The 26271-nt window shown below is 38.7% G+C and overlaps 1 protein-coding gene across 7 annotated transcripts in view; it reads left to right on the forward strand.

Moving 5' to 3' along the window:
* The window catches only part of LOC101171151 (CUGBP Elav-like family member 6), a 150607-nt gene that overhangs the window by 82650 nt on the left and 41686 nt on the right, over positions 1–26271 (forward strand). For all 7 annotated transcript variants that reach the window (XR_911651.3, XM_011493244.3, XM_011493249.3 and 4 more), the window contains exon 3: positions 14315–14363. Coding sequence is in view for 6 of the 7 variants with exons in the window: in XM_011493244.3 (XP_011491546.1) it covers positions 14315–14363 (49 nt within the window). In the remaining variant the exon portion in view is untranslated. The remainder of the gene's footprint in view (positions 1–14314; positions 14364–26271) is intronic.

Genomic DNA, 26271 nt, shown 5'->3' on the forward strand with positions numbered 1-26271 from the left:
CCAAGCGTCCCTCGTCAGCACTCACAGACCTGCAACTGCCAATCAAAGCAGCCCCGGGCGCTGCCACTGCCTTGTGTGCATAAATTTACATGTATTTGCATACAAATACACTCGTTTAGCAGACCCACTTGGCACTCACCCCGAATGGCATTTTCTCGCTTCCTCTATGTCTATCTCTCGCTTTTGCTCATCTTATCCTTTTACAAGCACTGATAAGAGCAAGAAAATAATATATTAACCCCTCTCCCACATAAACCCTTCTGGCACAAATTACATGTGAACATGTATGTTTGTTTTGAGTAACACACAGGAAAATTAGGCCAACAAACAATTTGGAAAACAAGCAAACAGAATAAACTTTGGCTATTGCACATATTTCCAAGTCATTTGTGAAAACTGCTCTTCATGGTTTGTGTGAATCCCGTTAATCATTGTCCAAGCAAGATCCAGGCTTTTATTGTAAGCATGTTCAAAATGGCCCACACTTCAAAGTTTTACCACAGTTTATGAGTTATATAGCATGCATTAACGTGGCTACATTATTCATCAACATCTTTAAAGCCTTTTGCACGTGGTTCCGCCTCAGCAGTTCACAGGGAGCTGCGGTGCTTTCGTACAAATTTAAATTGCGTGTTGGAAGACAAGAAATTCAGTTAGTTATTCATCCAGTTTTGGCTGCTATGAAGGTGAGTAAAACTGCGGTAAAGAGCAGGGGTACATGAATTTTTCACCATGATCCGTCAATCAGGGCACCGTACAGAAAACCCTGCAGGGATTAATAAGTAAAGAACAGAAAGGGCCACCAATTGCCCTTGGCAAAACTTTTGCCTTTCAGTAATTGGCTGGGATTGCAGCTTCAGAGTCAACTTGCCAAGCATATCAGCTTAATGAAGGTTACTCTGCTGCTGTTGTAGTGTTCTCCCACATTTTCCTGTTTCCAGAGATGTCAATAGTGCTAACCTGGAACATCATTGAAAAAAAAAAAAAATTTTCTCTGGAAGATTTCTCCTCCTGATATAACCCATAGATTTGTGATCAGTAAATTCTTTGGTTTCTAATAAACTGTTTTTTATACATACATTTATATTTATTTATCTCATATAACTGCATTCGGCCAAATAAAAACAGCTTTTCAACGGGATGGAAAAATAAGTTTGCTTTGCTTATTTCTAGTCACTGTAGCCATATTTGTTTGCTTAGCAAACACTTACATGCACAGGTTGCATGGACAATTCCAAACAAAGTTATCTAGGGTTTTGAATGCGAGGCAAGTGGTGAAAAAGTTTGACCACTGCATCCAGAATGCTGTATAGATCAGAACAGTCCATAGCATCCTCAGCTACATCTGAGGCTGACAGAGCTGCACTTTCTGAGGACAGAAACAGACATGTCCATAAAATATTTCTACAACTTTTATAAAAGAAGAGGTTTGTCAGTTTGCAGGAATGGAGAATTCATATATGTGTGTTAAGTTTGCCAAGAAGTTTGCCAAGAAGGGCAGACATAGAAAAGGCGCATACAAAAGCAATATTTACCTCCTATCATTCCGATGAGGAGTTTAAAGCTGTGTCCAACAATTTGAAGTGTGCAAACACGATGTGAGAATGAGCAAAAATATTAAAATATTGACAACATTTATGACAAATGGTGAACTCTTTGATGGTAAATGTTGGTGTGAATTCATCCATGGCGCAGATAGTGCAGCTTTATGTAAAAAAAAAAAAAAACAAAAAAAAAACGGAATCATGATATTAAAGATCAAAAGACAAAATGTGATTTTTTTTTTCTTGGAAACATAATCAAGAGAGAATCTTAAAAAATAAAAAATAAAAAATAACTGTAGTATTGCTTATATTTACAGAGTTGTGTATGACCACAAAACTTTACAGCAAAAATTTCCAAACAGAGAAGACAAACAGGGATTTATTTGGCTTCAATGGAAATAGCAACTTTTGCCAAAACCCACACACAGCATGTCACATTCCTCATGCCAGCTGTCAAGCATGGTGGTGGAGAATTAATGATTTAGGTCTGTTTTGCAGCCTCTGGATTTGGGCATCTAGCAATCATTCTAAATCTAAAGTATTTTTGTTTTTTTTGTGTGTGGCTTTTTTTTTTAGGTGAGCAAGTTCTAGCTGAAATTGTATATAACTGTAAAAATGGTCCTAGGCAACCACCCCCCCCCCAAAAAAAAAATGTTCTCGTACACGAAAGTAAAAGAAAGAAAATGCTGCTGGGGCAAATTCCAAGTCTGGATCTAACTGATAAACTGGATGGAAATTAGCAGTATCAGTAGAGATAAGTCTGAATACAATTTTTTGAAAATTATTATTTCCAGTTTTTTAGTGAGCCTGCAAGTCAATCAACAGTATATTACAAAACAAATATAATGTTTTTTCTTTATTTTCTATGTAAGCTTCCATCAAGCCAAAAGTAAAGAAATAGAACAAATGCATACTTTTTTGTTACTGTACCTAAAAGAAGTTGTGACAAGTGAAAAAGTACAAGGATAGAGTTAACCTTTAAATTCAGCATGTATTTACCTTGAGGACAAGTGGTGAATTTAAGTTGTTTTATTAACATGAATGTATTGGTGTGTTTAAATTTACATCCAAACACCTCTAACTCGACAAGTGTGTGCAGTCGCTCAGGGGTCTTGTTTGTCGTTTCATGCTCCCTGCTGGTCCAGGCAAACGGCTGAGCTCCCTGTCACCATCTCCAACCTGTGTTTCCTTCCTCGCCTCATATCTGAGTCACACACACGCTTAAAGCATCACACGTAACCAAGGGGCTTAGGGTGCCCTGTCTCATCCCATTTCATCAGTGCCTTTGATCCCCAAGCCTCCCAAAAATATACTCCCCCACCCCCATGCTGTCAGTGTTAACTTGCTGCGATGCTATTTAAGCTTCCTTGTGTGCCTGGAGCATCCACAGCTTTGGTGCTAGCAACTGCCGTCTCCTGATGACAGAACAGACTGGGGGGCAGCAGGAGCAGGACAAAAGGCCCCGAGGTAGGCTGCAAGATAGCAATGTCTCATTACTTTCAAGGAAGGGTTAATGTTCACAAACAACCCCCTTCTTACTGTAGCTGTTTGTTATGACAGCTAATGATGTCAGCGGAGGCCCTGTTTGTTGATTTGTCCAAATGGGAGACTAATAAAAGTGAGTGAATTTAATTAATGACAGACGGGGAGTGTTGCTGGGGTTTTTTGCTGGGGTTGTTACCAAGTGAAGCATGTCCTCAGACAACATGGCAGGGCACTTCATACGCTGGCTCTCCCCACCTCATACCATCCCATACCAAACCCTGCCATGCCAAGCCATGACACCCCCTTCAGCACCCAGACAGTACAACCTTTGTGGCCAGGCCTAATTAGCTGTCACAGCAGGTGGAGCAGGGACCAGGGACACTCCGTGGTCTGCTCCCTGACAGCACAAGTCCCTGCAGGACCCTGCCAGACAGTGGCCTCATAGAAACAATGTGTGGGGAATGTGTTTGTGTGCATGCATGCTTACATCTCTGTTTGTGACTGAGGGGACAGTGCTCTTAGAAAGGATAGGATTGGAATGTGAAGGGTATGTCAGAATGCTGTGTACGTGTACTGCTCACAGGCAAGCAATAAAGGGACTGTATTTTTATCTTTTTTTTTTTTTGCAAATGTGAGCAAAAATATACACAGTGTGGGTGTATATGCATGAATATGTATGTCTGTGTTCAAGACAGTTTGATTACAATTCGCTTAGCTTCTGCTGGTGTCGGTAAAAAAAAAACACAAATAAAACATGCTACAGTACACAGAATCAAAACCAAAAAATCAAAATAAAACACAGAAAATGTCAAAGATGATACCAGTCATGATATATAAAAATAAATAAGACAAAGCTCTAGTGTCATCTTTTCTGACAGATTTATAGTCAAAAGCTGATGTGAATTAAATTTATGTGAAGCAGATGTAACGTCTGGCGCAGATACACAAACAGAAAGGAGAGCAAAAGTAAATATGTAATTTTAGTTGGACGGATGTTTTCTCTGGGCAGATCTGTGGCTACAAACCATCATTCACCATTCGTTTCCCTTAATAGCGACCCATTTACACGCTTTTCCTCCGCATCATCAGACCCCTGTCACCTCCCTCCTAGCACAATACATTACTTAGTGTGTTTCCCTCCAGCCCCCTGCTGCTTTGTCCCTCTTCGTTGGCTTTGTGCATCCGTTCTGATGTCCCCCTCTGTATGCTCAGGCCTGTGGAAGCTGCAGGAATGCTTTACTGATTGCTCCCTTCAGACGCACCCACACACACACATCCAGACGCACCTACACATCTGAACTACAGCTCAACACACTCCCCTGGTTTAATCTATTACCATTTTTATGTGGCTCAAATATTCAGGCTGTGTTAACCAATGCATCATTATGAGGCTTATAACTGCAAAAGCCAAAGGATTTATGGGCTTAAATAAATTATGTGATACAATACTGCAAGTTTTATGAGTTGGAAATTTGCAAATATTCTTTTAAATAATAACAATAAAAGACAAATATCTTGGAAGATGTGAGAAAACGATTTCCTTCCCCATTGTTAAAGGCTGCATTTGACTGCACATTAGTCTGAAGCTATCCACTCAATACTTGTGTTTACAATCATCTCACACACATTATATGAGTTGATGGGTTCATGTTTGGCATTTCAGCATCCTGTTTCCCCTCATTGATAATACTATCAATTTTGTCCATGTTGTACTTGCCGTTCTTTAATGTGCCTCAAATTATTTCTGAGTGTGATCACATGTGGTGATGCTCGACCCTGCACGGAACAATGATAGATTGCACATTTTCAGCGTAAAATGATTTACACATGGTCACTATACATCACCTCTGATGTTTTGTGAGTAGGTCTATTTGATCCCATTTGGCAGATGGATCCAATTGTCCGTGCTGATATTTGGTTGTGACAGAAAGCAATCTCACGGCAGCCTCGTTGATGATGATGAGTTCTGTTTCATTGCACCAAGATCCAGTCCAATTTCAAAAGCAAATTCAGCCATTCATCTTCCAAATAATTGTGGCACTTTATCAATAGCTCCCAGTCTTTTATCTATCACTTCGATTGATGTGATCATTTTCACAAACAGCCTGCTGTGCTAACGGCAGCTTGAAGCACACTTGCAGGGCCACACATGTGCACAGATGTGTATAAAAGCATTTCTGTGTAGATTTGCTGGTATATGTTCAAGTGTATGCTTGTTAGGATGCATGTCTAAATATGCAAATGTGAACATTTGAAAATTTGGTCACTTTTAAAAACAAAAAATTGCATGCATGTGCAGCAACAAATAATCTCTTTTATTTTTCATGGAATTTCATGTGTGTATTTTCTTTTTTGTTTGTGTGCTTAATCAGAACATTCTGAATTGAAATTCAACTATGTAACAGCCTCTTTTGTTTTGTAGGACGGAAAGAGATTTTTATCTAAGCATGAAACACAACAGTAATGAATAAAAGCAGAAAAACTAAGCATCTAGTTGGAACATTGACGCTTTGATAATAAAAGACAACAAAAATCAATTTGTGTATAATCAGAACAAACAGTCAGTATTTTAGGAACATACTGTATAAAGGCATAGACGATAAACAAGAAACAGTATTGGATGTGAAGTCTAAAGAAGCAACAAATAGCCTGATAACTAGCTAATTTCTAGTAGAAGCAGGAAAATTGTGTGCAAAAGAAATTGAAAATGATGTGACAAAATTATGCGTAGAGCCGTTTCCTAAAAACAGTTTTTTGAAAGCTCTTTTTATTATTATTTCTTTTCCAACATTAAAATATTAAAATGTTCTAAATATACATTTTCTCATTGGGAAAAAAATACTTTTGTTTTGAGTAGGTAAAGCATGTGGCTTGATACAACAGGTGTATCTGATTCATGCTCTTTTCCGTTATCTCTTACTGTTGACTCCTCTCATCAGCACAGGTGTGTGCACAGGCTCAAGTGAAGACCCGACCAGCAGGTATACCATTCACCTTCCACTTATTACTATTCTCTCACAACTCATACTGTGAGCCACTTAAGCTTCTTTCCAGGACCGGCTCATTTAAATTTGTACTGAGACCGTAGAGAATGATAGATGCTGCGGAGGAGCCACTGCGTTATCTCGGAGGCTCCTTCTCTGGCTTTTGTGCAAATGTGGGCATACGTCTGCACAAACAGATGACATCCTTACCTATTTATAATTTAATCTTTATTTATGGTAAATGTAAACAGCATGTTGTTGTCCTCTTGAATTGTTATGTTCTGAGCAGATTTTATCACTTTCCACTGAGTCTGTGAGAGACTGACATCGTTGCTTAGCTGATAAACTGAAAAACTCGTTGTTGTATCACAGACAAACCATAAAAAGATGTGCTTTGTAAATGTGTATTTTGTATTATTTTTCTTTTTTATCACAAGTTAGCAAATGTGACCTCAATACAATATCCATAGGGAATTATAAGTAAATAAACTACCAGTGTTTAAAATCCACTGGGATTAAAATGTTGTTTTTAATGTTCTTAACATGTTTTTGTAGCATTTTTTGATGATGGAGGACACATATTAAGAAAATTAGGCTTAAAATTGCATTTCTGAGTGCTTCTGTATTGAAGTTTTGGTGAATCATGAGCAAACCAAATATTGAGTTTGAAAAAGCTTGTAACTGTGACGTACAAACCACAATTTGCGGGGCACGAACTAACTCCCTGCTATGCTCCATTTATATGCATCTGCTTGAAGACGACTAGACCCATGTCTTGCATATTCGATTTCCTCATCTAAGCTGGCATCTGCCTGAAATAGAATAGCTAAAATATTGTTTGGCATTTTTGTTGTGCCAGTAATGTTAGGTTGGGGATGTGAGGGGCTGTAAGATAACAGGAAAGAGTATAAACAGATTGGTGACAGGAATTAGGGGTAGACTTCCTGCGAGTTAACGGTCCTGCCTGAAATTCAGAGTTGAATTTCTAATGAACTCCTGCCGCTCTGCAGAAACTGTGTCCAAGAAAACGATGCAGTTTTTGAAAAGCGGCAAAAACTGTTTTCAAGCATTAAAAAAAGATTTTCTTGATGGACAGAAGTTTAGGATGACGTTTAGGATAGTCAGTTATCAATAGATCAAAAAAATTGATTATTTTTCTTTCCATTTTGCAAGGCAGGTTTTGACTTTAACTTGTAAAAAGATTTAAACATTGAGTTGAGAACAGAAATAAAAATGTGGATACAGTACATCAGAAAAAAATGGCATTTTGTGTTTTGTTTTGCACACATTCTCACTGCTCCTTTCACTTTGTTTCTTATTCAACACTTCTCTTCACTATCCTTCCTGTTTTCAAATGTGCAAATATGTAACAAATACACACACACATACACAACACACACACACAGGGTGTCCCTCCGGCCCAGAGACAGAGCGAGAGAGCAGCCCGCGCCTCACAAGAACAGACCTCATAAAACTCCCTGTCACTTTGACTAATTTGTTAGTCTTGTCTCAGTGTGTTGAATCGTCAAAACCTCCTTCACCTGATGCACCTCCATGCCGACTCTCCCCGTCTTTCCTCCCACCCCCCCCATTCACAGAGAGGAAGAGAGACAGACGGGTAGAGGGACGACAATAAAAGTAATGTAAGTGCACTGCCCATTGGTTTCAGTGATCTACACAGCAATCCATCCACAGTTGGAGGAGGAACAGGGGCTTTATGGTGCAGACAATAACAACAGTTTGATGGCTCATCCACTTTTTGCCTTTTGTGAGGCCTCCTGTGTTCCACCTCCACAGGAGGCCTGCTGTGTTGGATGCACTAGAAAGAAATGAAGGTTGAGAGCGTAGGACAATTGCGAATGCAGGCTGGACTGCAGTCCACAAGATTAAAAAGAGTTCAACCTCACATAACCAGAGATCTACTTATTGGTTTACAGATTTTGACTAAAAAAAAGGCGTAAAGGGGAAGGGGGGGTTCATGAACATAGATAATAGAAGCAAAAAACAAACAAACAAGGTGATCCCACAAAGGGTTAGAGTCATAACTGAATATCAGAGACTTCTTTCCATATTTTTTTTGTCTTCAGTGTTTGCTAACCCTCATCCCTAATCAAATCGACCCTCAGTAGTTGGTCTTTAAATAGGAACTGGGGTTCAAAGTTAAAACATGCTGCATTTTGCCACCAGCAGCCCTCTGCTGAGCTGTCAGCACCTCTTCTCACTCCTCCTCACAGTGAGGCAGACGCAGCCTTCCTTCATGTGCTTTCTGGGGAGATAGGCGGAGTGTGATCACTCCACCTCAATGCCATATCCTGCAACACACACACAGAGCAGAGCCAGCTTCTCCTGTCTGGCTGGTCTCACAGGGAGGCCGCTGTGAACTCACACACCAATTTGAGGGAAAGACTCGTTCCCACAGTGCTGGCTCTGTTTTCCTTCCACACAAAAATGAGGGGCAGGATGTCCTGAAGTGTGAGCGATGGGTGTTGGAAACAGTAATTTACACTGCTACAGTGCAGGCCGAGTGAAATCTGCGACTCTGTTATAAGCTTGAAGGAAAATCTAAATATTTCAGAGGACTATGTACTGTTTAAGGAATGAAAAAAAAATGATTGCACTTGAACAATACACGAACAAAAGATCGACTCTTTCCTTGTATTAGCATTTTGAAATGTAATTGCCTTTATGAGTCCATGTCTCAAAAACTAAGTTCCAAGAAAACTATTTGGGATTTGCAGGTTTACCATGACCCTTAAGCAAAATAAATTCTTACAGATTTGCATTCAGAGAAAGAGATTAAATCATTAATCCTCTCGAATGACAGTGTGAAAAATGACAGAGGTTAAAGGATTTCTTAATAGCTTTGTAATGATCAAAGGTCAGAGCTTTATCACATCTCAGTTTGGAATGATGCGTCTCTGTCTCAACTGCTGCTAATGGATCGTTGTTGGTTCTATACCAAGAGTCATTCGGCATTACCCATCTTTAATTGAGCTAAAAAAAAGTCTGTTAATGGCATCAAGAGCTCTAATGAATGCACTGACGCTGAAACTGCTGAATGATAATGAGAGGCATCAAACAATGGATGACTAATCAAGACAATGATACCTGATTATTTGAAAGGGTCTGAGATGAAATAACAAGGACAAAGTTAATGACGTGCAAGATGATGTGGTAAAGCAGAATTATGGCTCTAATTATTTTAGTTATAAAATAGTATACAGTTCATCAAAGAAAGCAAATATGAGTTTAACGTATGCAATTGTGTGGAGATAATTACTTCTTCACATGCATTAATCCACGTTTCCTTTACTATGTTCACTAACCACAGACAGAATATGTGGGTCCTCATGGATATGTTCATACACAAAATAACACAATCATATATTTTTTCAAGCGGCTCACATTAGTAAACATGTAATCATTGAATTGTCTTCCAGCTGGATTTTTACACAATTGTACATAAAGATGTATAGTATTTCCTTGCATCAGTCTATATTTATCATTTATTAGAATATTTATTGTGTATTGATGACTGGTATCACTGTCAACCCAGAAATAAAGTAACAGAAAAAACAGTTAAGGATCACCTCCTGATATGGCAGCGATTGTCTTCATTTACCAACACAGCTGATTAGTTGATACTTAGTGAAGAACTAAAGCAGCAGCTGCAAAAAGACACAATTATTTAGTTGACATTTATCATTATACACTGATTTTGCTTGGAATAATCTTTGAATTTATGGATTTCACTGGATTTCAGTTTTCATATGAAGTAAAATAGACAAAATAGAAATAGAAGTATTTTCAGTAAATGATTAAGAATGCCAATTCTGCTTTGTGGACACATCTTTATATTGTGCTTTTATCAGTTTAACCCCGGAGAATCCACAGGGTCAACTTTGTGTGAAGGTTTTTATTTTCCAGTTTTTTTGTATTGTAATTTTAGGTTTTTTCCTTCTTTCACTTTTATCTTTTTATTTTTAGTCCTTAATTTATTTTAGCTGCTGTTAATTGCTGCTACCCAAAATGAACAAACAATATACAACAATAAAAAAAAGACAAATTAACTTTTCTTAGTCAGTTAACGAACTTTAGAAGCTTATTTAAAACAGTTTTATCTAAAGTCTTGGACTAAGCTGGTGGTGTAAGACCAGATTTGGCTGGCTAGTAGCATGGTAAAGATATAACCCATGACAAACTATGCAATTTGTATTGCATCAGTTTCAGCAACCCCATATAAAAAGAGTTTGGTCAAACAGGATCAAAGTCAAAGTGTGTCCTTGTCTGTCTTTGACTTTGCTTATCTAGTATCAGTCAAACACAACAGACAAAGTCACACAGACTGAACTGCATGAAAACATAAACACAAGTGCGTATGCTCTGAATTTTACCCACCATAATTTAGGATAAAAACCAACCAAGTTTCTTTCTTCTTCACTGTTGGTTCACCATATGTCTTTGACTCCAGCTAACTTTTTGTCATCAAAACAGTCTGAAAACTATAGATTTCCCCCCTGGAGACTATATCAGAGAGAGAAAAAAATGAATGTTTAGACATAAAAGAAATAGAGCATGAAGAAAGGGAAAATACAGACAAAAAGTGAGGGGAAGAATGAGAAAGACATAAAAAAGGAGAGATGAGGAGAAAGAGAGATGGCCTCTCTAAGTGCAGCTGCACAGGGGCACAGAGCTGCGAGTTCCCCAGCAAGACAGCATGAGCTGCCTATTTGTCAGCATTGATCAACCCATTAAGGAGCAGTGGTGGGAAGCATATTGGTTTTGGAGGCCAAAGGGGCAGGGGGAGACAAAGATAAAGCAAGACGGGGGGTGGTTGAACTCTCGGCAGCTACACATCTGCAGGATGAAAAAGCCCACAGTCCTCATCACTAACATCTATGCAGTTCATCTCACTGTGCCCAAATGGAAGGTAGTAGATGTTGTTTGTCTTACAGCGTCTCTTGAGGCTCTCCTGCATATGTTACCATGGTTTTCTGTCCGTGCGATAATAGTAAAAAGCTGGCTAGTTTCTCAGACATGAGTGTCACTTGTCATTTTCTTCAGCATGTGTGTAAATGTGTGTGTGTGTGTGCACAAAGGGCGGTTGGAGGAGTGGGGGTGAGTCCTGGCCCAAGGGGAAAGCAAGCAGCTTCTTCTCCTAGTCTCTGATGAATTCATATAATTAACTCTGCCTTGATCTGTTGGCTAATCCTGCACTCAGTAATAAGGGATTAAAATGTCACCTAAGCCACCTGCTGTTATTGAGCCCCAAGACTTTTGTGCTTCTGTGTGTGCATCAGAATGTGTGAGCAAAGGAGACTGAAGCCAGAGAAATGATAAGAGTAAAATTAACTTAAGAAATGGCCATGCTACATATTTTAGACATTCCAGCTAAAGTTAGTTAGACATTCCAGCTGTCTGCTCACAAAAATGTATGTAAAGGACACCATAAAGTTGCTCAGAGAAGCATCTTAATGCCAACTTGACGCGTCCGAGCACCACTTACAAGAACATCGTTTGGCAACATACTGAAAGCCATAATTTGGCAAGAAGATGAAGCAGAAGTTGCAGCAGACCCATTCTGAAAACTCATTTTCACAATCCCCAAAAAGGGACATGAAAGTGGGACATGCTGGAAGGTGGGAGTGAAAAAAATCTCTCTTCTTTTTTTGAGTCACCTCCTTGGACCAAGTAAAAGGGGAAAAAAAGAAGAAAGTGAAGATTGCCAATTGGTTGGCAGGCAGCCTGTGGACCGATGACCAGCTTGGCTCACAAGCCTGCCGGCCACCTCCACTTTGTTGCTTAGCAACCCCAAGTGCACTTTTTGGTTGTTAAATGACTCTTGTTGCTGCAGTGGCTCAGGGGCTCCTGATGAAGCCTTCTAACCAGTCCCTGCCGTTTAAGACTCGGAAGCTGACTGATCACTGAACAGGGGTCTGGGGAGTTCAGACTATCATAAACCCCTTATGTGGGACCATTTCTGTCCCTAACCCAAACAGCTGTCAACACACTCACACACGCAAAACGCACACTCTGCACTTCCCAACTTACTGCCTAAAATGTTCCAACTGACCTTATTTCTCTCCACAGCACACTCACATACATCAATGCTTCACCCTCCTTGGGCTTTATCTAAGACTCATATGTAAACATCAGTGCAATATCGATGGCTGTTATCAAAGCATAAATACTGGTGCAAAACTGCTGCCCATTTGAGGCTTTAGAAAAATGGCAACAATAAGAGAACCATTACCCTTTGATCCACACAATAAAGAAAAAATTACAGGATTACATATTTAGTCCATCTATCTCACGGAGCCAGCCTCCAAGTGAGTAATGGTCAAAACGGAAACAGTTTGGCAATCATTCAAGATCATAACACAGTTTGGTTTTGCTACACATTAATCAAGAACTTCTAGTGGTTTGTTTTTCTAGGTTGAATGAGTTATTGTGAGTCCTCTAGGAAAGAAAATATTGATAATTCTTTATTTAAAATTATATAAATGACCCATCAATGATATCAGTGTGAACTGAATGCCCGATCTTTACTTTTGGTTCTAAAGAGGGCATGACTCCTTAGGTGAAATGTGTTTCTGAATAAATATTGTTTTTGTTAGTGAATTCAAAATATAACTTTATTTGCCACTTCTTGTGTCTTTCCTTTGGTTTGCCCTGCATCTGTCATTTGAGTGTGGTTCCAATGTACCAGCATATTGCCAGAGGACTACAATATGTCCCCAGGGTGTCACCATGTATGAGCTTGTCTATACATGTCCACTACTCTGAGGTCTATATTTAGCCATGGTTTGAGCTCATGTCAACTGCTGTCAAGTGCTGCCTTCCCTCAGGGTCCAAATCCCACTGTGTTACCCTGGCTGACAGATATGAGTGGGTAGTGCGGTGTGTCAGACATCGGTACACTTGCGTTAGACCTGTCCTAATGACCTAGTTAGAAATACCGATTGAGTCTGTGAAGCACAATGCCAAATGCGATGAAACAGGTATTCTCACTAAGACATAGTTTTTGGGAGGCTGTTGAGTCCAGAAATATTTGGACTTTTTCATCAAAACCCAAAATCAAGGAATCAGTGGAACACACTTATGACCGTGACTTTTGCAATATTTATTTAAACCTAGATTATTACCAAGTCAATGGATCCATTCTTCAATTTTTTTTATTTGGTTTATTGACAACAATTACTATAAAGCTATGAACACACTGGGAATGTGTGGAATGTTCAAAATCTCACTGAACACGGGTTTTATATGTGCTTTTAACAAACAGTGTTTACACAGGCCTGTCGCTACCTGATACCAGCACATTTTCTCACAGGTGTAAAAGGCTTGGTGTGAAATGTCAAAGTGGTGCAAATCTTGCTCCCGGCTTTTTCTTTCAAAGCTCTATTCTGATATATAAAATACATGGTGTCATATAATTCCTGCCGAACACAAACTGTAATTTTTCCTCCCTGGTCAGTTTACAAACAGTTGGCACTTTTGTGTTTTGAAAAGGATGCTACCCATACGTCACTACCAAAGCCTAGTCCCTGATTGGTCAAGGTTCAACTTATTTAACTTTCATCATGTGTTCAATGGTTTTTTTACATTAAAGCCAAAAACAGATTCAAAACCTTGAACGTAAGAGTTTTGAACACAAAAGCCCAAAACACACATATACATATTTACATAAACTTTTCATTGGAAGTGACTGCTGATTCCAGTACGAATATAGCATTAGGAGAAAAGCACCTGAGTTACATAGAGTTGTCTGACTACTTTTGTAGAAACTGATTGGAAACATGTCTTCTGTATAAGGTAGCTAGAGAAAAGGTTGTGGGAGAGGAATTGATAAGGGTCAGGGATGAGAAAACTACAGCCGGTGACTAGAAGTCTGGAGCCAAGAGGGGACAGGAAGAGCAAGGGTCAGGCAGAAAGGACCTCTCTCTGTGAGACTAGGAGGAGCTGATGTAATGGCATTAATCTCTGCGTGCCATCTGACACCCAGTGTGGCTCCGTCATTGAAAAGTGCTAATTCTGCTGAACTGTGAGGGGAATTCAGGCATCTCTAGAGACATTACCCTGGATTAATTAAACATTCTGGCATGGAATCTTGTGCTGAATTGTGTATTTTAACAACATCATCACTGACTCCTTTTTGTGCTTGCAGAGATTTAAGGGCAGAGCCGACACATATCAGGAGCGTTACTATTTATGTTTTCCTTTCTTTTGTGATCTTTTCTATCATTTTAATCTAATCTGGTATTTCCCATTTTCTTTCTCCCTTTACTTTTCTCTCTCCAGATGAACCGGCCAATCCAGGTGAAACCAGCCGACAGCGAAGGACGGGGAGGTAATTAACCTTCTTCTTTTCTCTGGTGAACACTTCTCTTAAAAACACACACATGCACTGTCACAAACACACAAATACACTACAACATTGTTCATCCAACTCTTAATATTCTGTTCTCTCGAGACTCTCTGGGAGTTAGTAGAGTACTCTGTAATATAGGTCACTTGCTTCTATTGACTTCCCATCTGTGCCAGCAGAGGGGCTGTCTCAGGTTCAGACGCTCAGTGCAGTTCAAAGACGAGGCAGACAGACATGAACAAAAAGAAAAGAGAACAAAAAAGGTAAGGAAAAGTCCTGCAGTGGAGGGGATCCAAACTGAAATCTTCACAGAGACTGTAAAGTCTCTTTACAGACAAGCGTAAAATACTCCATAAACAAAGACTGTTACAATCTTTTAGAGCAGTGTAGCCACACAAACCCCAAGACTTTGGGTCTTGGGTCTCTATCAATTCAAGAAATCTTCATGTTGTTGTAAAGCAGCGTTGTGTTAAAGTCCTCAACCCAAGTAATTTTATTGTTAGTCAGCAATTATTATTAGCTCTGTTAGGGGTATTTGTCATTGATTTAACCATTTTATTTTAAGTAATTTCTTCAAATTTTAATACCAAAACTAACAATTACAAACTGGTGGTTTTTCAGATTTGGGGAGACTATCGGGTCTGACTTTGTTTTTTCTGGTTCTTATCTTGGTTTTATAGCGCTGCACTAAAAACATTCCCACTTTTTGTTCAATGAAGCCAAATGAAGGCATTATATGAGAGACTTCTGAGATTCTAATCCAGCCCTGAGTAGAATAGGTCTGTAAAACACCTTTCCATGCCATCTAATGCAAGCATCTTAATTAACAATCTTTGGATCCAATTAACTACCGGGAAGTGATCATTTGACACTCAGCTTCTCTCTTCACCTGGATGTCCAAGACAATGCCTGTGAAACTATGTGACTGTAAAATCAATGATCAATCTTTGAAGTAGCCCATCCTGGTGCTGCATGGTCTTTTAAGGCACCTATAATAGGCCATTGTATTTGTTATAGACAAGCTTAATAGTAGCACAAAGATACAACAGTAAACTACTTTACTTTTTTCCACATCAGGCTGGTATTTGATCCAAATCAGTCCTCTCAGATTTTTCTTCAGTCAGTCACATGAGAATTTAAGTGTTGCAGTAGTATAGCAATAGTGTCATCTATAGCAAAAAGTGAGGTAATGGTCACATACTCTTAAATCAGGAAACACTATTTTTTGTTTTAACTAAAAAAACAAATAGTCTCAATATGGAGACAGCTACTAAGAAACACTTTTCAGAACAACCTTGCACATGCAATGCATGTTTTAGTTTACGTAAGGGCTTTCCCACACTAGAGACTGTGGTAGTGCAGGGTTGCAGACACAACTATCTTTAGGGACAAATCTGTTGTTCTTCATGACATTTTAGTGTTAATGAAATTTTTATTATATATTTAAGGTGACGTGCCCACGTGATAATGCACTTTAATGCCACTGATAACACTGTTGTCCATTTTCGCCATAGACAACAAAAGTTTAATATTCGTAAGTACAAAAACTTAACATCATTTATTACACAAAAGATGCATTATATAAGGACTCAGTGTGGAAGGAGAGGGCATGGGGTCTGATTGCCAAAGTTTTGGATGTTGATGACACAGGAGTGGCAGGGCAAACCACTCCTGCGGAAGCCAGGGGGGAGAGGGGAATGGAGTAGTGATGTGAGATGGACTCCCCATGGGTGTCCCCAGGGTGACGCACCTCGGATTGACCAGTGTGAATCTGGCATAAGAGTATCTAAATTGGGTTTTAATTCAGAACACAAATAGAAAACTTTGCTTCAGGACTTTGCAACAGGAAAGACTTTTTTCTGACAATATACATGGTGCAGTAAATGATCCCTGTCTCCCACCCCAGTGGAAAAAATTGCTGTACATTAAGAGAGAACATTTAACACAAAGTCAGTTTTAATGGAGCTGTGGTCAGGCTAGCAGTGAAATTGTAAACCTTGTTTTCTGATAACAGAGCTCAGTGCAGATTGCAACATGTTACCCAAATTATTTCATTTAGGCTTGTCTTTATATAGGCCTATACATCACAGTAAATTAAGTGAGACTATGTATCACACTAGGAGTTTAAGTTCTTACATTTTCTCACACAATTTTTCTAAGATATCTTTGGGAGTAAAGCACTAAAAAAATGGTGACCTAAATTAACTTAAGAAAAAAAAGGTTTAAAATATACTAAAAATACAATGATTTATTCACTATAATTTCTCATCGTACCAATTATATTTCAAATCACGATTAAAGTCTGTCGGGAAATTATTTTGGGTGTTAAGTAACTTGGGATATAACTTGGTTAAAAGCTATTAATAACTAAATGCAAAATTCTGGTTGACAGAAAAAGAACGATATATGTTCATCACAATCTGCTTTTCTTTTCCTGAACGTAACAGACTTGTGCAATATTTCTCATCATTACACAACAATTCTGTATGATTTTAAATTCCAAGATGAACATAATAGACAAATGTACTCCTTTGCTTTTTTTGCATAAAGATGCCTGCTTAAGTACAAATTATCATTTTAATTTATGCAAATCTGCTTTGCTATGTGCTAAATCTGTTGCAGTTTCTTTTCAGCAGCTATACACTGACTGACACAGTGATTGACTATATCATTTTGAAGCGATTTGTGACTAACATCACTGAGGTTAATACAGATTAAGCCAGTTAAAGATTTACACGGGCTGGATCCAATCTAATTGGACTGTTTTGTGTCAGCCCTGTGCTTTCATTTTAGAGTGGTGATTTAGACTGGCTAGGTCAGATTAGTCTGAGCCACTTTGTGATTTATGTGGTCAAGTGTGATTCAGATGGTCTATTTCCATTACCACACACACCCCAGTGTAGATCTTATTTTTGTCATGGTGGCACTTTAATTAACGGCCATCTAAAAACAGGAAAAGTCTGACCGACAAGGCCTGGGAGAGAGCCAGTCGCCACTCTCACCCAGATGAATTGCATCTCTGGTTTTAAGAGGGGAGGATGGATGATGCCCAATATCAATTACTACCCTTTTCTGTAGAAAAGGGAAGGACGGTCAACAGGCAGAATGAATGAAAAACAGAGTTTTTACAATTAGCACAGTGTCTGCCAGTCTGTCAGACAAACTTTCTATGTGGAAGCACAAGATAGGGCACAGTGCAGAGTGAAATAAGACCAAGTCGACAGGCCCCAACAGAGATATTGAGCATTAATGGCAACAGGAAGTCAGCAGACAGGTCATGGAAGTAAACCACAGTCACGGCTGACAATGAAATGAGATTTACTATGAAGGCTTGTGGTTAAGGGAAAATAGACAGCCTGGCTAGGGTTGACTATGGGGGAGAAACCAGACAAGGATTCATCTGTGGACGGCTAAGGGCCAGTCAGGTACACCAATCCCAGAGGGGCCACTAGGCTGTCAAACCCAGGACTGAGCCAGGACATTTGCACCTCTCGAATGGAGTAACATTTATCACTACAAAGACATCTGCAATTATCTGTCATGGAAGCCTGTGCAGGGTCTCGAATTACGTGCCTGTGAAGGTATTAAGGCCCATTACTCCATTTGAAGGCTTCAGTAGCCCCTCTTTTGTTCATTCTGTACCCGTGAGATGCCATATCTCTAGGGACATGGGGCTGTCAGGAGCAGAAGTAAAGCCAATGCTCATAAAGTGAGTGAAGGGGGAACTGGCACTGCAGATCACAAAGCTAATTCTCTGACCGTCTATTACAGTGACTCACGTCTGACTTCATTTTTCTCCTCAGATTTGCTGAAAACACAACTAAAGGCGTCTTAGTCACTGCATCTGTATGTTGTCCCTTAACTAAACTAAACTCTTCCACACATTCTCCTTCTAGCTATAACATGTTGTCCAGCATACCTCCTTCAGATTTTGTTGCCTTCAGTAGCCGCGTTTACATGGGCAAAAGTAATCGGAATGAACGCCTGATCGGAAAGAAAATGCATCATGTAAACGCGCCGTTCGGAATACTCTGCCCCGATCAGACTCGTTCGGATCAGAATTTCTTTCCGATCGAGATAGGTGGGTTATACCGATCGTTTATCCGATCGTGGAGCATGTAAACGGTCATTCCGATCGTGTGTCACTACTGCTCTGTTTTACGTCATGCATAGATGGTGTTTCGCTGAGAGAAAGCTTTGGAGCTCATACGGGACTGACCTGCTGCTCTGCGGACACCCCGTGAAAAGCGCCGCTCCGCTCTCGCCCCGCTGGCTCTCCCCTCTCTTTCACCCCTCACGAGGGAGATGCGGGGCAGGAGCGCTTCGTGCCCCCCGACGCTCACTCGGTCCACTGGCACCCGAGTGAGCAGAGCAGCCGGATTAATAATTTTGTGTCTGAGGGGGGGGAAGATGCTTTTTTACGTGTGCGTTTTGTTGTTTTGTTATGTGTGGGAGAATTCAGACTGCGAGCCGTCCTGCCGCTCTGGGTTAGCGGCTGCAGAACTCAGGAGGAACCGTGTTCGAACAGAGCTCGGGCCGCTAGCTCACAGAGTGGCTTTGGGGCGGTCTGTGTGAACTTTTGAGAGCAGAAATAAATGTCGCTCAGTCCTTAAAAACTGTTTAAACAATCACGTGGATTTGTGTTTCCAGTTGTGTCCCGACAAAATAAAGGCTGATGTTATTCCCACACATTTACGTGCAGCCAAGATGCAGATTGTTGCGTTTCTCGCACGGTCCTGGATTTTGTGTCCATCAAGGCTAATGATGTTAGCCCGTGTTAGCCTGCCCTAACCCTTCTTCCAGCTTAATTCTTCCACAAAAAAGCACTGACCACACGGATTAAATATAACGATGAGCGAACAGGTGCTTCATAATATTCATAACATTAATAAAAGCACGTTTGGAAGATCCTCTCGTATTACGGAGCTGCTGCACATGCTGTCTGTCTGTGGCAGCGGTTTGTTTACAACGGGACATATTTCCTCATCCGGGTGATTTTACACTACTGCGCATGCCCAAATTATTCATTCCGACCGAAAGTGTGAGCCATGGGAACGTTTGTTCTAATCGGAAAACGGTTTTCTGTGCCCATGTGCATGGGTGAATTTTAACCCGACCATTGATCCGATCAAGATATTCTGCCCATGTAACCGCGGCTAGTTTCTTAGTTCCTTCTTACTTCTCTGATTCTTTTCACCAAATAGGAATAGAAAGACAGTGGTTGTGAGTGAAAGTGAGATTCACTACAAGGCCCATGGAGGAATGCGAAAGAGTGAGGGATAGGAGACAGAAAGAGCGAAAGAGGAAGAGATGACAGGATGAGAAAGTTAACGGAGGGTGATGGAGGCAGCTGAGTGAATCTCAGCAGTAAATCATCTCCGAGCCGCCCTATCCCTATCTCTGCCTCGCCAGGAATCCTTTCCCCCTGACCTTGTCTGCTGCTGTGTCTGCGAAGGAAAGATGGGGCCAGATTATCTATGATTGGAGATGGCTATAATCTAAACACAATCTTGAACCAGGTCCCACTTCTCAAACCAATACTAATGATTAGAACGATGATGTATCAGCTAGGAACACCCTCTCATTTTATTAACTCTGATCAGATGGTTTTTACCTCTGTCCTAAGAAGCAACCTTCCTTAACATTTAGTTTTGTCAATATTAATCATAACGCCCTTGTTCACTTGTTATGATTAACCCAGATTCATATCTTATTGGATTTTTTTATTATTTGTTTTTTTTTTTTTACAGATGTCAGTTTAACATCAAATCTCTGATTACCACTAGGTCTTGTTTGGATATTTGTTGATTGGTATTTGTGAATTTATCTCAACAGCTAAAGCTTTACAAATTAGAATTATTAAGAATAATTCTGGGAAAGTTCCTATTCAAAAAAATTCATATTCAAGCTTCCACTCCGGATGAGAAAGGTTTATCCAAATTGTCCTTGCAGTGGCAGAAATAAATGATAGTGGAGTATCTCTTGATTTAGATCCACCATTACAGACTGCAGACTGCATGCCTGGACTTTATTTCTTTTTAGAGATTTCTTGGATCATGAAAAGATTTAAAGTAAAAATAAGATGCGTTTTTTTCTGTAATGTTCTTTTAGGAAAATTACAGACTCTAATATTTTGGCTGCCTAACATTACAAGGGTCAACACAACAAAGTCATTTGCAGAGTGACTCAGCAGATTTTACATGGGATACCCTTCTTGTCCCAAGCAGATTGCGACTAGGAATGGACTTGAACCTAAACCTTTCTGATTATGAGCCCAAAGCAGTTCTAGGCCGAATTTAAGGAAAATTTCAATAAAGGTCCCATATATGCTAACGAACAATTGCTAGGTGCGTCCATCTTAAAAGACTGGCTTAATCACATTAGAGTTTTTCTTTAATATTTGAAGGAGCATTACAGTATTTTCATTTTTCCCTCACTAGACATTAGTTTTTCCACTATAAGCAATATCTATAATTAATGACTAGATGCCTGATCTGAAAGTTTTTCAGGTCCATAGGCCTTTCACTTGACAGAAGGGCTGTTTAACAGGTTATATATTTTTGTCAACCTGCTGCTTCTCAGTAGGCTGACCTAAGCTGAGAAGTGAAAGGATTGACAGAACCTTAAGGTGTTAAGGACTATGTTGTCATCCCATACTTCAACGAGTCAGGAAGAGTGAAGGTTACAGGCTGGTTCAACCTGGCAGGTCACAGGGGAGGGCCTCACTTTCTCACTTTACATGCAAATTAAGCCAGAGGATCCCCTTTGGCCTATGGTCATGCAGGCTGGTAAAAACTGGAGAAAGAAAATCAAGAAATAACTAGAAATACCTATACATATATATATATATATATATATATATATATATATATATATATATATATATATATATATATATATATATATATATATATATATATATATATATATATATATATATATATATATACATACATACATACATACATACATACATACATATATATATACATATATATATATGTATGTATGTATGTATGTATGTATGTATGTATGTATGTATGTATGTATAGGTATTTCTAGTTATTTCTTGATTTTCTTTCTCCAGTTTATATATATATACATATATATATATATATATACATATATATATATATATATATATATATATATATATATATATATATATATATATATATATATATATATATATAACTTGGATACAGGCGACAGAATATGGGGACTTACCAACATTTTCTTCTTATTAGGAAGAAAACAAGTTTAAAAATTAAATAAGGTTAAATAAATGAACGGAATAACTTAAAGTAGGTCACTGCTTTTAACTTTATTTTTCTCTCAACCAGGCTGGTTTTCATAAGTCGGAAACCTTTTATCATGTTGATATCTTCTCGATTATTTTGTTTTTCTTTTATTTGTACTAGATAATCTACCTAAGAAATATGACAGATTCTTTAGTCGCTTATCTTAGTTTTTATAATGAGGCCAACTCACTGAGTGGTGTAAATGATAAAGTGTCACAAAACATTTGTACGGAAAAAAAAAACACAAAAAACAGCTGCAATCCATATCTAAAGAACTACAAATAACACAAAAAGTGAAAGTGGTGCCGTGAGGAGGTCCAAGCATGAATTATATGATAATCAGAAGGGCTAACCAGTTTTCATCAATGTGTTGTGGTTGTTTTTTTTTGCTTTGTGATCAGAATTTGTTTTGGACAATACCACTACTAAATGAATGGGTGTAAATCTACACTTTTTCTAGGTAGTTCCAGGTAATCCTCTGATTGTGCAATGTAGTAAAACCAAAATGGTCAGCTTCCCTGCCCAATAGAACCAAGTCTGTAGGACTGTGTGGAACCAACCTGATTTTGATTACGACATACCCAGTGTTTTCTTGTGCATTTTTCCCAACTTGCCAGTGCTTGTTTTGGTCAATAACACTCTCAAAATAAACAGGTATAATAACTTTGTTTACTTTAATAAGCACTTTGATCTTAATCAAATTTCATACTTAACCGGCCTAACTACTCTGGTATGACCACACTTTAAGGCAATTTAAGTTTGTTTTTGCTTATATTTTGTCCACACAGTTGTTCCACATGTTTGGCTCAATGTTTTAAATGTTCTCTGCCATGAGTTCTAAGTATGATTTGCACACCATTAAGTCATTCCTGTGTGCTTTCCGTTGGTACTGGGCTACTATGTTGAGGACATATTGTAATCAGCTTTTCCAAAGAAACTTACTCAATGTTGTTGCAAGTTCTCGTTCTGGAATTTCTGGACTTTTTTAAAACAATTTGCTTCATAAATATTCTAAATAGGTCATAGAGGCTGTTTTGATCGCATCCTAAATTGCTTTTGATTTATTTTTCTGGAAACCAGAAAAATAATCTGACGTTTAGAGCTTGTTACTGTCTTTAAACACCAAACTTAGCCCAAACTTAGCTGAAAGTTCAGGGCTGTTTCTAGCTTTGTCTGGGATAATGAAACACAGACCCTCTTTTTCAAATCTGTATCAGAAAGATTCTTAATTATTTAAATAATTAAATGAACATGCCACAATTCAATACTCTCTAAGAGCCAGAAAGCATCTTCTTTACTTTATTGAAATAAAAATTTGATGTTGAGAAACATAAATAAATAAAAGTAAATGATTAAATAACCTGAGGAATATACCTAAAAAAATATAAAGTTAAGCAGAATACACCCCAAAAATGAGCCTCGTGGTGCACAGATTTCTCTGTTTATGGGGGCTTTCAAATGCCGATTCGTTGAAGAAAAAAAAACATGATAATGAAAATTTGGAGTTTCCTGGCACAGAATGATCAGTCATTTTCTGTAGTTGAGGAAATATGATACAATTTAGCCAAAAATATGCAGCACAGAGTGGGAGATACCTCTGGGATCTTTCCTTACCAGAATTGTTTAATCTTGTTTCATGCCTCTCACATAACCTGATGGAAGCCGGTCCCAAAACAGCAGTCACTTTTATAAAAACATTTGGGAAATATTTTGTTAGAATTTCTCGGAAAGATTACATTTAAACAATTAGCTCCTATAACTACGGCTTGAAACCGTTTAGGGAACAAGGAAAAATAACATTTTACATTATTTTTATTCAACTAAAATTTCAACCAAAGCAAAAAACAAAACAAAAAAACAACAACAGGAATTAGTTTTTTCTAAACTTAATCAGAATTTAAAAATGTGGAATTGGCAAAATAAAAAGTCATAAAGAGGTTTAAAAACCTTCAAAAATTATAATTTACATATTCATAGCTTTTGAAAAAAATGGAATATACTGCACATCCCAGTACTACTTAAGGTATATTGACATTTGCCACATCAAAAACATTTGTTTACTAATGCGCAAATATCCATTTTCCATACTCAAACTGATTGTATAGTTTAAAAAAAGCTCTAGTCTCGGGTGTTGAATAAGGGAATTCACATCCATTATAGAAGTAAAAGCCAGAAAAATAAAACACAAGGAGAAACTGTAATGACTTTTTTGCCAAATATCATCAACAGTCACCACTCTCATTTTCCGTAGTCACAGAATTCTTATTTGTCAATCAACTGGACTTGAAAAGGTTAATCTATAAGACATTTTGTTGCTTATCCAAGTACCGGTAGTCTATTCTGTTTTTTTATTTTTTTGTCTGTTCCTTCACCTCGTTGTGATGTCTGGTCTGTGCTCTCTTGATAAGAAAGGCAACCTGTGTTCCTCTGGTAAGGCAGGTCTAAACATAAACCATCAGTGGTAAAATTGATCCACCTTATCATTTTATTTAGAAGGATTTTCGGAGTCGTCTGAATGATAGTTTTAGTTTTGTGTTCTTTCACTGGGGGGTCTAGTCAAAGGCTTGTTTGTGGGGATTCTTTCCTGCCATGCATTGAGGGTTTCAATAACCTGCAATTTTTTTTGAATTTCTTTTCATATTCTAACCTAAGCTGAAGTGTATTCCTTTAACAGTGCTTGACATTATGTTTGTGAAGCTGGTCAGTCATCATGTAGTCACAGGATTTTAAAGTTCAGTTTCCCTGAAGAACAGAATCCTGCAATAACATAACCAGAATGACTGAGAATCTTTACAGACTTCATTCTTTTTAGACACCTATGGCCTGAGCACATTGAAAAAAAATAAATAAAAAAGTCTTTAACTCAACAGTAAGCAGTTGCACCCGACTGGTTCATTCACGTGTGTCTGGTGGCAGGGCTTTCAGGCAGCTGTGTACCAGCATCAGGATTTTCTAATGAGTCCGTAATAAACACAACTTCTTTTTGTGCTGGCTGGAACATTATTCTGCATATGAAATGCACCCAGAGGTGTAGTATACATCTTTTATCGTTGAATGCAGCTGTCCATGGTTTCTGAACACTTACCACCACTAAGCTTCCCTGACTATACTGCCAGCGGGAAATAAAGTGATAAAAACCACACAAAAAAACCAGAATATTTACGACGACACGGGAGAACAATACTTTAAAGAGAATATTCCCCATCGCTGCCAGACAACAATAGAAAGTTTGGAAAGTAGAAATCACAACTGATTCTTGCTCCCAGGGACAGGCAAGTGTGAGGAATGGCGATTGAGGGTAGAAACAAAGATACATATGTAGCGAGTAGGAGATGCAAAAGGAGAAGGAGCGAAAAAGAAAAGCACAATCTATATGCATATACGGCAGCCTTCAACACAAGTAGCACTTTATTCCAGAGGGAGAAGCATCACTCTTGACAGCATATGGCGTCTGTGCAAAATCCATTAATTTTTAATATACCGGGCACTGAAATGAAAAGGCTTCCTGAGACAAGCAATTGTCAGATGTCAGTAGTGTTTTGATAACTTTTTTGATCTCTCCCTTTTTATTTGCATTCACAAAGTGGGGCTGTCCACATGTCACCTCAGTTTGGACATGGCTGAAGACTGACATGGAACCATTTTCCACACAATTGCTCCCACCTTCAGCCTGGAAATGACACATTTGAGGAAAAAGAAGAAGAATAACATACAAGCCTGATTTGGAGTGGCTGTTCCCTTGTAATGTCACTATTTTATTAATGAATTGACTTCAGTTCCCACATTCACATACTCACACTTTTTTTTTTTTAAATGCTGTTAATATTTGAGAGCAGAGATCTTTCCAGAGTACAGAGACAGCAGTTCTGCAATGCTCAAACGTTCTCCAGCTCAGCGGTTGAATTTTGAAGATTAAAACGAGTCATTCTCCGTAAAAGATAACCTCAAAGAGATCAAGCAGGCAGTTCAATAAAGTTTAGCAGACCTCCATATCTTTAACAGGTTCTAGAGGAAGAGTCAAACCCCTCCAAATGCAAATACATTGCATGGTTACTCTTGAGAAAAGTGTGCCCTTTTTATTTTCAACTCATTGATCTCTCTTGGAATCCTTGTAAAGAATGTGCTGTTCAAAATATTAATTCATATTTGTAAAATGGCAATTTAAAGCTTCCAAGTGGCCATAGGAGATGAGTGGGAACTTGCAAAATCCAATAAGAGCTTGGGAGACAGGTGCAAAGTGGACTAATTAATAGCAATCTATATACTGGCCAGGGCATGCAGTGGGCCGACTGAGACGCTCTTAGGTCAGGCAATGAAAAGATAGCAGCTCCAAATTCATTTTCTCACTGTGGCTCTCCCAAAGGAGAGCTCAGAAGTACACTCACACTTCCTTTAATGCCTTCGCTGGGGTGTGATTTATTTTTGTGTTTGCCAGCGCATTTGGAAAGTTCATTACCTCGCTCATGGCTTGTTAATTATCCCTGTAAAGCCACCATTAGATCTCTTTAGGCCAGGACTTAGATGAGACTTTTGTCCTAAAGCATTAACAGGATGTAGAGGGTCTGTAACTCTACTCTCTTCTCTTAAAT

This window comes from Oryzias latipes, chromosome 3 (genome assembly GCF_002234675.1).
Source record: "Oryzias latipes chromosome 3, ASM223467v1".
Classification (NCBI taxonomy): Eukaryota; Metazoa; Chordata; class Actinopteri; order Beloniformes; family Adrianichthyidae; genus Oryzias; species Oryzias latipes.